We start from the raw sequence: 13,161 nt of genomic DNA, 5'->3' as shown, positions 1-13,161 counted from the left end.
TGGCTTTGGCTAAGTATTTCTAAAATCATTTGAGTTTCACTAGTCATATGTTTTAACAAGCAACATACATATCTTACAAATGTGCACTGGAAGTTTGTTTGTAGAACCTACTGTTGTACAATTCCACCGAAAGTGGTGATAGGTGAAATGTTACAACCTGCCCCATATGCGGGGTTAGTTGTAACACTCATGCAAAAGGCTGTTTTTAATTCAATTAATTCAATAAATGTATCTGAATTTGTATGATAGGATAGGATCTGACTATTTATGATATATAACTCATGAACTAATAACAGATGTGTGTCCAAAATTGACTTTATTTTCCATACAGAGAAATAACATATGCGTCAATGGAAGCAGAGTCTAACCAAGGTCAATCTTGCCAAGAAAAGACCTCAAACCTGAAAACACATGAGGCAAAAGTGCAAAACATCACAAAAACTAAACTAACATGCGCATATTTTTGTATTGCAACATCATTGTACAGTTGTAACAGCGCGTTACAACTAACCCCACTGGGTCACGTTTGTTATAAGATAAGATAGCTCCTGCTATGTGTTGACTACATGTTTCAAAACGGTGTTCATTTTTAGCCAACAAGACGATTATTAGATGATACAAGATAAGTCAGTGAGCTGCACCCACAACTCAGTAATCGAAAGACAAGTAGCCTTACACCTATTTACTTTGATGCCTTCAAAAGACGTTTTGCTGTAGATCTACGTGAAAACACGTCCATACTGACTGAAAATTTGTGGAACACTGTCTCATAGTAATGTGGTTAACTGACCAATAGCATGCCCCGATCAACCCTCTGCAACTAGGAAAAAAGTCCATGTTACATTTAACCCCGCGTTACTTTGTGCCCCGTGCTCCCCTGCAGCTTTCTGAAGTGGTGTTTCTGAAGCTAATGTAACAACAAATACCACCTTAACGTGAAAAAGCTTAACATAGCTTATGTCCCAAAACGGCAACAAGTCGTTTTACTCCCCGTATGCGCTCATTATAAAGAACGTTTAACGTGTCCCAAAAACAGCTATCAATTAATTACCAAACGTCTTATAAACAAGTCATGCCAGGAGCAACACCTTGCAAAAAATTAAAACAATTAGGCCTAGGCCTAATAACGGTTGGAATGGAATGATGCAAGTTATGTTTTAAAGACAAATGCTCCCATTACCCCGCAGAAGTTTCAAAGTAGCCTACACCCATCCTAAGCCTATTCAGAACACCTCATCGAATGTCTGCAGTAGGCTACAACTTCGATTCAATAAAACGATTTCTAAAGGAAAAACGTTGCATCATTACTCCTGCCGGGATTCGAACTCAGGACTACCTGAAAGTTGCAGACCTGTTCTTGAAATACGTGCATTAACCCACTTGACCATCAGACAACGCTATCTGCTTCGAGTAGGCCTATTGTGTAGGACTGTAGCCTACACTGGTTGCTGTGGCACAGCCTTGAGTGACCGAATTTGTTTTCCTTTGTCATATGAATGCTGTCATTTTGTTAACATTACTGTTAACCCTTTAGGTGCCAGAGGTTTTTTTTTCGAAACGTTCGATTTTGACATTTTCATTTCAAAAGGCTATATCTTAAAAGTGATAAGAGATAGAGACTTTCTGTAAATTAGAGAAATATTAAGGATGACCCAAAGTTTATGTAGAGATTAAATGTTTATATCTAATTTGCATATTATGACGCCATATGGTGGCGGCCATCTTGGATTATAGAATTTTCATGAGAAGTTGCATGTTTGAATGATAAAATGCACCACTTCTTTTCCCCCAAAATGTCCCTCACCTTCTGTATGCTATATTGCACAATACTGAATGCTCAGGTAAATAGTAAGTAGTAAACTGTATAAATCATTACTAATAAATGTCAGAAACAAACCAAATGCATGTAGCTGTAGGCTGGCCTTTTGCTGTAGAGATTTTTCATTTACTACATACAGTAGGCACTCTGATTCCATGTATGGGGCACATGTATATTATTCAGATGACACACAAACACAAGTAGACAAGACCTGTTTAGTTCAAAAGCTCACTTGCCACGGCAAGGCACAGATCAGGAGTGAGATGACGAGACAAGACAAGAGACAATATTAGTATTTTTTTTCTTTTTGTTGTTTTTGTTGATGTTTTTTTTTTTTTCTTAGCTGACAAAGACACACACATCACAAGGACATGAACACACAAAAAAAGAACACATAGGCCTAGTGTATGTCCTAAATGGTCAGGGAAATAGGTAGCAAATCAACAGTGTAAATCATTACTAATAAATGGCTGACAATTTTTTTTTTTATGTAGCAGGGCTTTTGCTGTAGAGATAATGACTCCCTATCCCTATCCATACAGGGCCGGTGAAGCACCCGATTTGGTTCCCCCGGAATTCCTGTTTCCTTTACGTCACTGTTTTGAAGTTCTTGCGTTGTTGCTAGGTTACCTTGCGTATTCACAGTGCTGTATTGCGTTTTCCGTGTTTTCAGCTACGGTAACCGACTAGAGCTTCCGTGTAAAGACCTAGAGGGGAAACATGAATTGCATGGGGAACCAAATCGGATGCTTCACCGGCATTCCCATCATCTTGTGATAGACTATGCATAGCCTAATGGCTCCCCTGCCCCGTGTCACCACCTCTGCTCCTGTTGCGAGCAGCATGGCCAGATCTGCCTCGCGCGCGCGCCGAGTGGAGAGAATTTGCGCAGCTCGGACTAGGCCTACTGTCATTCTCATTGCGACTCCCCACACTGCCTCTACGTTCCCCCCTAACTATCCTATGAGCACTTCGACCTCGTCTAACATACCCAGTGGCATTAGACAAAGGCTCCACCACGTTACTGTCACCACGATTGCGGAGAAGCACACGGTCAGAAGACAGAAGCTAGTGCTACATGGACATTACCTCCAGCCTCGTTTGACACACCACTAACACCCTGCTAACTTCCAGATGAACACTCCAACCCCGTGAAACATTATTCCCACCACTGACATTGGGCAAACGATTCAACATGTGCTTGGTGTAAGCTAAACTCTCACTTTGTCCAGCTGCATCATTGCAAGGCAGGGACGCATCCGAAGCCTCACTAAACGAATCACCGTCATTTTCTGAAGGCAGATGATCCCCTTCAGAATCAGGGTCCGCGAATAGAAGACCCAACACTTCATTTCGGGTAAACTTTTTTGATGCCATTAGATGATAATCTAATGCAAATACTCGCTAACGTTGACAATATCACTCTGATAAAGTGGCTCACACACACGCTAGCTCCGGTATTGCACGCACTGATTCAATGCGCTGTAGCTAGAAAGTTTTGTTTAAAGCAGGGCTTTGAACCGGTTCAAGGAACGAAAACGAAAACCGGGAACTTTTTGTATTTTACAGGGAACAGAAACAAAACCGGAAACGTTATTATTTTTTATGTTCTGGAACAGGAACACTTATTTAAAAGTAATGGTAACCGGTTAATACCGGTTTTATTTCGTTCCTCAAAGTTTTCGTTGCCTAATTAACTAACAAAAAAAAGTAATTATTTTCCTGCGCACGTTACCATGACTGCTGAGGTTCACTTCCTGTGTGACATCACATCAGAGCGATGGATTACAAAGTCTCCACTCCACATATTAAATAAGAGGTGAATTACGATCCATCATTAATTAAAACGCTCATTCCAAACACAATATCAATAGCTATATTTGTCGACTCCACGTTAATGATGGACTAGCGAACATAAGGCCCAGGCACGCCTGCAGGTGTACGTCAGTATGCACTGTGCGTACCATCAAGCTACTCAACAACAGAACATTTCCCTTGTGTGTGTGTGTATTCACACCAAATTGGCCTACCATACCTTCCCAAATATGCACAGTATCCCTTTAGCTGCATGCCATTGGGCTATTTACCATCTATTACGTAAAGTTAGTGAACACATTATCAAAATTAACGTGCACGCATTTTGTTTGAGCAGGAGAGAGAATACGCACGCAGACAGGCAATAGGCTACTTGTTGTTTTCTTTTACTCGGCTATCTATATGGTTATCAGCACACAATGTTGAGCTAATTCACTAACTCAATACTCATTATGGATATCACAAGTTTAAACAACGAAAACAGAAAGGATGGAGGCAGCAAAGCTAGGAGTTATTCCAGATGGGCAAGGTAGGCAATTGGTGTGCTTGTCAGAACGTTAGACTGCGCTAAAGCCAGACATCACGTTACGCTAGAACAAAACTAAAGGTAACTTTAGCCTGTATAGGGCTGTATCAAGTTGTCCAAATGAATAGGTCATTGTAGACATTGTCGTTGTATTATTGCATGTGGATGTTGTTATGCTATGTAGGCTACTTTTTTGCTGACCAATGCACGGACCTAAAACGGACAAATATTGTTCACGAGTGATTTTTTTTGCGCGGGGGGGGGGGGTGATGGGTGTGCGTACCATAGCATTAATTCCTGCAGGCGCCCCTGATTAGACCTACTGGATGGACTTTCCCCCGACAGTTGCAATTTGTTGTTGCCTGAGTGACATAACCATGTGTCTTAATAATGTTGTTACGTTTCTGTGGAAATTTTCTCTTTTAACAATAAACTACACATTTGAAATAATTGTAGGCCTATTTAATTATTATTATTATTATTATTAATAATAATATAATTATTATTATGTAATAATGGTTGTAATATTATTACATTTGGTTTAAGCTGGATGAAATAGATGTGACATAATTCTATAGCATTAAACAGCCGACAGGAACGAAATTAACCGTTCCGGGAACAGTATTTTTTTGTTCTAACCGGTTCGGGAACGTCAATTTATTGGTGGAACTCATAACCGGAAACGTTCCGGAACGAACCGATTGGGAAAAAAAAACGGTTCAAAGCCCTGGCTTTTTTTGACTCGGGGATGACGTATGACATGTCTGCCATCTAGTGCAGTGGAGGTCGAACGAAATATGACACCCTATTTGACTAAATCGGCCGTTTTATTCAGTACCGCATCTTGTCGAGTAAACTCGACCGTGGCGCCTAGAGGGTTAAGGAGATGCTGTAGGCAAAGGCTATATTTCAACCTTGTTAGTGTAGTAAAAAAACTGTTCACAAGGTTTCTGGGCAGCATATTTATGTTCTGTTAGCAAGCGAACTTCTCATGACTGCCGACAAAGTAGCCTACTGCCAGCAAGCTGACGAAGCTCTCATTTTAAAACATTACTGAGAGACTGAGCACTGTACAATCAACAAATCTTGCCACTGAATCCAAAACTATGTTTAACATATGTACAAAGTAGGGGTGGCACGGTTCACAAAATCTACGGTTCGGTTCGTATCACGGTTTAGGGTCACGGTTTTCGGTTCGGTACGGTTCTTGTTGTTATTTTTTCTTTTAATCTTTAACACTCCAGAAACATATTTCAGCATATAGCTTAATCATCCACAATTAGGCTAGAGTATTTAAAGAATAGTTATCATGTAATAATGCACAAACTGGATTTGACTTCACATAAAGCACATTATTGTCTGAGGAAACTTTAAGCCAGGTGGTACGCGATCTGCCACTAATTATACATAATTTCTAATGGGGTTATAATGATATGGAAACATGAAATTAAAGGAAATCATTTGTAAACTCTATAATAGGGTATGTTTTCATTAAAAAATAAGCTACACACAATAGGCTACATGTGATTTCCTGCGGGCAGCCAGAATATCTGGCGCGTTAGTTTCGTTGAAGTAAGGCTAGGTAGAAGGCTGCGTAAACATGGAAAACTGGCTAAAAACAGGGACACTGTCCAAAAGGCCTAATTAAAGCGATCGAAGAGGAGAAGAGAGAGAAACAGAGCAGGACATAGGGAACGATGGAATGGGATGGGGGGCAGACTAATCAAGGTGGAGATGGAGCGCAGGGGGATAAAAGAAAGAACGAGACAGAAAAGACTGCGCGAAGAAAACGAAAGTATGATGAGGCATATAGCCCTAGGCTTCACGTGGATTGGGAGACAGACTGCCCAAAGCCACAGTGCGTGGTCTGCAGTGAGATGCTACCTAACCATTCTAATGTGGTTCTCCACACTGTTTTTTTTAACGTGAGAGCTCATAGACCAGTTGCACATTTTTATTATGTTATCATGTAGTGCGGCTAATTAAACAACGATGCCTGGAATGCGTCAATAGAATGAGTTACTTTTTTATGTGTTGGATGGTGGGGGTTCGCGAGCCGAGTCAGGATGTAGAAGGTGGTCCGCGGGGAAAAAAGTTTGGGAACCGCTGACCTAGCATGTTCGAAGTGTTGCCAAGAGCATACTGAACACGTGTTGCACAATGTTTGCACACAGTCGCAGTCTTTTCTGTCGTCTTAACTCCTCTATCATCATAGGTAACCTCAAATCCGAAATGTTCCCACACACCAGACCAGACCTATAAGAGGCTGGCGCATCCTGCAACTCCGGGCAGTCTTTGTCTCTCGCACTTGCCATTTCTAAAGACTCCAGTCGCGCGCAGCACTCAAAACTATACTCCTCTCGCGCGAAAGGGAAACACATTGTCACATGGGAATCAATTGCGCATGCCATAACTAGCCTGAACCGTAGGACCGTACAACGAACACACACTCCGAACCGTGACATGCCATTTGCACGGTTCGGAGCATTTTTCAAAAACCGTGCTATCCCTAGTACAAAGCTTATAGTCTACAGTGGACTAGCATGTTGCAGGGGCTGCTAAAAAACACCGAGAAACAACACACTGAAAACTCAGCCAATCACAGCCCTTGCTGTCGAACGCTCCGTCCGGTTCGACCGCGGAACGCCACAGCGGACTTATGCTGCCCCCAAGCGGCTGCAGTTGTACTTACATTTCACCCAGCTGAATTGTTCATGAATGAAGTGTCTATTCTTAACTACTACCCACTGTATCTGCAACATGACTTGTGGCTGAGAAAACTGCTGAATAGTACTATTTTCATACCATCATTTATATGGTTATCGCAAAAAATAGCCCATCATGACATCATCCCTTTGGGATCAATAAAGTATCTATCTATCTCTCTATCTATTGTGGTATAGTTTTAAGTCTATATCGCCCATCTCTAGTCCTAACATATTTTATGATTTTATATGGACTTTAACAACATTGTGATTATACAAGTGATTAAATTAAATGACCTCATTCCTATCTGCCTTTTGCACTCTATCTTTGTCACTCTGTGCAGACTTGCTGGTTGTAAACTGAGAGAGGAGTCCTGTGAGGTTGTAGCCTCTGCTGTGCAGCACATGGTCTCGCTGAAGGAACTGGACCTGAGTGACAATCACTTGAACATCACTGGAGTTCATCTTTCGAGTGCACTGAAAGGTGACATCAACTATAAGCTGCCGACATTGAGGTTTGTGTTTGACTTTCCTTTTTTTCTCCTCAGGGTTTTAAGTGTGTTTGAGATGTGGTTTCAGTACCAGTATGTTCACCACACAACATTATTTCAGTGAGTTTTCTACCCAGCAGTATATTTGGGATAGGTGAGGAGTGTATTGTCATTGTAGTCGTGTCAGAGTCAAGTCTAATGTCTGATATGGCTGAGTTAAATAATTTCCCACTTCAGTACCGCCACCCATAATAAGTCTTTGAGACAGGTCTGTTTTTTGATTGGCTTAGCTCCCTGTAGCCTATGCTGTTGATTTAGAAGTTTTTGGCAAACTTGGCTGCAAAGATCTTAGCTCTATAATAATTGCTTGGCTGTTGATTCGAGGATGTCGGCCAAGAAAAGAAAGGTGGAGGACATCAGAAGCTAGTTCAAGAAACAAAGTGTAGGCCTAAGTCATAATATTGTGCGCTAGTTCAAGACATAAAAATGCCAGAAACTTTGTTTTTGGTACACATTTAATTGACAGTGCTATATGTGTAGGCCTATTAAATGGACGTTGGAATCAACTAAATACCAGCTAGTTCAGCTATATCGCGCTAACAGATTTGAGTACTATGACAATGGTTACTAATGAAAGGAAATGCATGCTTTTAACCAGCAATGCTATAAATGTTTGCTAAAATGAATGAAAATGGCACGAGGATGTCAGTGAAAACAAATGGATTTCTATGAGCTTGACGTACTGGAGATAGAACATGAATGCAAAACATTGTTTCCAATTGTTTTCTCACTCATAATGGCAAATTGATTTGTTACTTTGTCAGATGACAGAAAAAGCAACCCAGCCGCTCCCTTTATCAGACAGCGGTGGTGTGGCAAGGTCACTCACAGCAGCAGGTGAACTTGAATAAGGACATGGTGTTTTTTTTTTAGTGTTAGCTAGTTATAGGCTAGTTATAGACCTAGTGAATACTACTAGTCTTCTTTGAGATTTGAGTCGTGCTATGTCACTGCTCATGACATCAATATTTTATTTATAAAGTGACAGAGGAACCCCGGCCAGGCTGTTGCTCAGATAGGGGAGATTCAGGGCTACAGGTAAATTTGGCATGGTGTTTTGACATGGTGTTTTGACTAAATGTTTTACTGCATATGCATCAGTAGGTAATGCAAAGTTAAAGTCAGGCACACATCATACATTGTTTCATTATTATTTTATTTTTTTACTTTTTTGGGCTGGGTAGTGTCCCCACCAAAGCTCAGACCAAATCTACGCCCTTGAAGTTTCAGTTTCATTTCATTAATTGTTTGTAGATGACTAATGAGGGGTATGATGTACACTGAAAACTTTCACCATCGGTGCCAAAGTTTAGAATACACCTGCAGTCACTGACAACAAGACTTCAAGTGTCTCATTGCTCTTATAACACAGTAACTTCATTGTGTAGCCATTTTACACATTCAAGTTGGTGAAGCCTATTGTCCACCAACATTCAGTAATGGTAGAATGTAATTATGATACAACATGCTTTATTTTATTCAAACCACCACCACTTAAACCCTTCATGAATAACATTTTAAATACTGACATTTACAGAGCAGAGCTCTAATGTTCTGATACTTCTCTCTCTCTCTGTCTCTGTCTCTCTCTCTCTCTCTCTCTCGCTCTCTCTCTACCTCCCTCTCTCTCTCTCGCTCGCTCTCTCTCTCTCTCCCTCCTTTACAGACATGCCCGTGGAGAACTGAGAAAATGTAAGTGTTGATCTACTGTTGAGTGTTGTACTGATCTACTAATGACGTTGAAGTGTTCTTTATTAAGCAGCTATGTCACTGTGGCGTAGGCCACCACTGTATGTGAAAGGCCTTTAGAGCATGTGTGGGGGTCTGTGGCGTCCTGCAGAAACACACTGAATCATAGTGACAGAGAGAGAACAGAGACAGATTGACATGTTGGCATGTTCCAGTAGCCAGACATCAGAGGGATGGCAAACAAAGAAAGAAGGAGATGACACATGAGACAAGAGAGGCCTCTGAGAACAGAGACAGATTAACATGTGGAGCGTCTCAAGTTATTATTGGATTATTAATGAATTATCATTTCAATGAAAATATAACTGTAAATGACTATATTTTTTGTTTTGATTCCAGCTACTGTATGTCCTATTCAAACTCATGTAGGATATGTTTTAAATTCAAAGTAACTCCAGACTTGTTGGGCAGTGTATGGGTTATAATGATGGAGAGCAGTTTAAGCCATGGTCCTACTATATGGAGACAGAACAGAGACGAGGTAGACAGATGTTTGCATGTTACAGTAGCCAGACATCAGAGAGATGGCAGAGACAGGAGAACTCGTACATACGGCATGACACATGAGATGCCCCTGGCAGCCAATAGGCTTGTAGCAGCATAACTAAGGGATCTCATCAGGGTCCTGGAGTCATGCAGGTCATGGAGCAATGGCAGATCACAGCCAATCATCATCTCAATACAACAAATGTTATGCAGTCTGCTCTTATCGTTGGCAGTGGATGCAGCGCACCAGGTAGTGATAGAGCAGGTTAGGATGGACTTAATGATGGCAGTGTAAAAGTGCACCATCATGTGCTTTGGCAGGTTGAACATCCTCTGCTGAGCCTTCTTTGTTCCGGAGCTCATGTTCAGCTCCCATTTCAGGTCCTGGGTGAATCTGGTGCCCAGGAAGCAGAAGGACTCCACTGTGCTAACTGGGGAGCCAGACAGGGTGATGGGGGCAGGTGAGGCTGGGCTCTTCCTGAAGTCCACAAGGGAGAAGAGTAGAGGGGACAGAACACAGCCTTGTGGGGAACCACTGCTGATGGTTAGCGGGTTGGAGGTGGGCTTTCCCAGCTTCTCCTGCTGCTTCCTGTCAGACAGGAAGTCTGTGATCCATCTGCAGGTGGAGTCAGGCACACTCAGCTGGGAGAGCTTGTCCTGTAGCAGGGCCTGGATGATGCTGTTGAATACAGAGGTGAAGTCTGTCAGTCTGTTTGGGATTGACAATCTGTGTCTGGTGCCCAACATGAAAATACCTTTCTTCATTGTTTGCCAATCTCTACCTGTTTACCACTACAAGGTAGCGATGTCCAGTTAGACTCTTGGATGCTGGGCTATCATGGCTAATGAACTATCCTGTGGGAACTATCCTGCTCCTCTGTGCTACCTGCAGAGCTTCATGCCAATGAAAGTCCTGTCATCATCAAGTCTTCTCCCAGTTCATACAGCTGGTAGTGAACAACTGAAGAGCCTGACTCTGAATACTGTTTGCCTTTTGCTCCAACAATTTAGTCCTGCCCCATGTTGTCATAGCCGTATAACTCTGATAAAGTTTCTGATGTCTCGTAACATTTGACCTGATCTCACGGTCATAAGAATCACACATGCCAATCACGTGTAATGGCAGATGGCAAGTTGTTGTACCAGTCAGTGTCCGTTAACATCACTCAGACATGAGTGTAATTAGGCATGACAGTTTGTTGGACACCTGTTTTAGTACACTGGGTTTATGAGTTGTGTAGGACAATGAGAGAGCCACGTTTGTTTGTTAATGTGTGGTGATGTTCAAATCCAGATGGTTCTCCTTACACCAGAGTGTGAAGTTGTCCACTGCAGACTGCAGGAGCTGCCCTGAGTTGGAGGTGTCTACAATGATTGTATCATCTGAATACTTCAGATACATCATGTCTGGGTGCATACTCCTACAGTCATTGGTGTATAGTGTGAACAGGACCGGGGAAACCGCAGAGCCTTGGGGGCTTCCCGTCGAGATGGTTCGGACTGAGCTGCAGTGGCCATTGAATCTCACCCTTTGCTGCCCATCTGTGAGGAAGGAGAGGACCCATAGAGTCAGGTGTGGGTTGATACTCAATTTCTGCAGCTTGCTGCCCATGAGGTGAGGCTGAACAGTATTGAATGCACTTGAAAAGTCAATGAACACCAGCCTGGCAAGGCTCCCTGGTTTCTCCAGGTGCATATGGGTGTTGTGCAGCAGAGTCAGAACAGCATCATCAACTCCTCTGTCCTTCCTATAGGCAAACTGAAGTGGGTCGGAGGACGCACTCACTTCAGCCTGCAGTTTAGTGAGAATGAGCCTTTCAAAGCTCTTCATCACTACTGATGTTAACGCCACTGGGCGGAAGTCATTATTGCAGGTGGGATTGCCATTTTTAGGTACGGGGCAGATGATGGAAGACTTCCAGAGGGCAGGGACAGAATGCTGTGCTAATGAGCGATTGAAAAACTCGCAGAAAATCCCTGAGAGTTGCCTAAAGCAGGTCTTCAGGAGGCGGCCTGATATGTTATCAGGCCCAGGTGCCTTACTGGGATCCACTCTTTGGAAGACTTTCTCCACCTCCTCCCTCCTAATTACAACTGCTTCTGTTGATAGTGCCTCATTTGAGAGCCCTGTTATAAGCACCACTCTCTCTGTGGAAAAGTCTCTCTGCTCAAATCTGCAGTAGAAGTTGTTAATATCCTCAGCAAAGTCAATTGGGCTTTGGGTTGTAGGACAGTGTGCATAGCATTTGGTGGGGAGGCCCACTAATGTCTTAACACCCTTCCATGCTTCCCTGGCATTACTGTTCTGGAAGAGCTTCTCCACCTTTTCCTTATACACTCTTTTAGCTGTCTTCATTTGTTTATTGAGTTTGGCCTGGATCAGCTTAAGTTCTATTTTGTGTCCTGATTTAAAGACATTTTTTCTCATTGATTGTTGCTTTAAGTTCTGTAGTTATCCAAGGTTTATTGTTGGAGAATATGTTGACTGTCTTTGAGGATATAATGTTACCCTCACAGAATTTAATATATTCTGTTACTACGTCTGTGGCATCCTCCAAACTAGCATCCTGAGTGAGAGCCTGCCAATCAGTAGACTCAAAACAGTCCTGCAGAGCTTCTGCACAAAAGTTGTGCCATTGCTTCACTGTTCTCTTGAATACCCCCTCCCGTTGCATCTGGGTTTTATATGCAGGCATAAGGTGTATTGTGTTATGGTCAATAGTGCTTATAGGGCTTTATTCCCTGGCTGTGTATGCGTTTTTCACGTTACCATAACAGAGATCAAGAGTGTTTCTGCCCCTGGTGGCACATTTCACATACTGCTGGAATGTAGGCAGTGATTTATTTAATCTGCAGGAATTGAAGTCCTCCGTAATAAATAGCGGTGACTCTGGATTGTCTGTTTCAATGCGCTGAGCGCAGTTTGAAATTGTCTCTGCTGCGCGAGTGGCGTTGCCTGTGGGCGGGACATACACAACTATCAGTGTCACTTGGCCAAACTCGCGGGGAAGGTATTTTGGTCTAAAGGACACACATATTAGTTCTACATCTGGTGTGCAGCATGTTATGTTATGTTAGCCGATCTACTCCATGCTTTGTTTACGTATACACACAGACCGGCCCCCGCATCTTTTCCCACTACTGGCGCCGTCTCTATCCAATCAGAGTGGCTCTCCAAAGTTATCCAGGAAGAGTTCAGCGTCAGGTATGGTGTGATCAAGCCAGGTCTCGGTGATGCAGATCAGGCTGGCCTCTCTATATGCCCACTGAAGTCTGCAATATGCTTGTAGCTCGTCGAGTTTGTTGTGCAACGAACAAACATTGGCCAGCAATCTAGAGGGGAGAGGAGGGCACACACCTTTACCGGCCTGTTTCTTGAGTCTCTGCCTCACTCCTCCTTTTCTTCCCCACTTCCTGGTTGGTTTCCTTTGCTGATTGTTCCTCTGGTTATCTGGTGTCCCTGGATCAGGTAGAGGTTCAGTCTGGTGTGTTGGAGAATTGTGATATCGT

General features: G+C 42.7%; 1 protein-coding gene across 1 annotated transcript in view; it reads left to right on the top strand.

Moving 5' to 3' along the window:
- LOC143126108 (NACHT, LRR and PYD domains-containing protein 12-like) overlaps positions 1 to 13,161 on the top strand; it is an 87,002-nt gene that overhangs the window by 68,818 nt on the left and 5,023 nt on the right. The window contains exons 13-14 of the mRNA XM_076288027.1: positions 7,210 to 7,380; positions 9,083 to 9,108. Of these exons, the coding sequence (XP_076144142.1) occupies positions 7,210 to 7,380; positions 9,083 to 9,108 (197 nt within the window). The remainder of the gene's footprint in view (positions 1 to 7,209; positions 7,381 to 9,082; positions 9,109 to 13,161) is intronic.

This window comes from Alosa pseudoharengus, unplaced genomic scaffold (assembly GCF_046254945.1).
Source record: "Alosa pseudoharengus isolate Yale_2024_CS ecotype anadromous, Long Island Sound unplaced genomic scaffold, YU_APseudo_1.1 YU_APseudo_1.1_scf_1, whole genome shotgun sequence".
NCBI classification, from domain to species: Eukaryota; Metazoa; Chordata; class Actinopteri; order Clupeiformes; family Clupeidae; genus Alosa; species Alosa pseudoharengus.
Note: the sequence above shows the minus strand (reverse complement) of the source record. Positions and strands in the feature narration are given on the sequence as shown.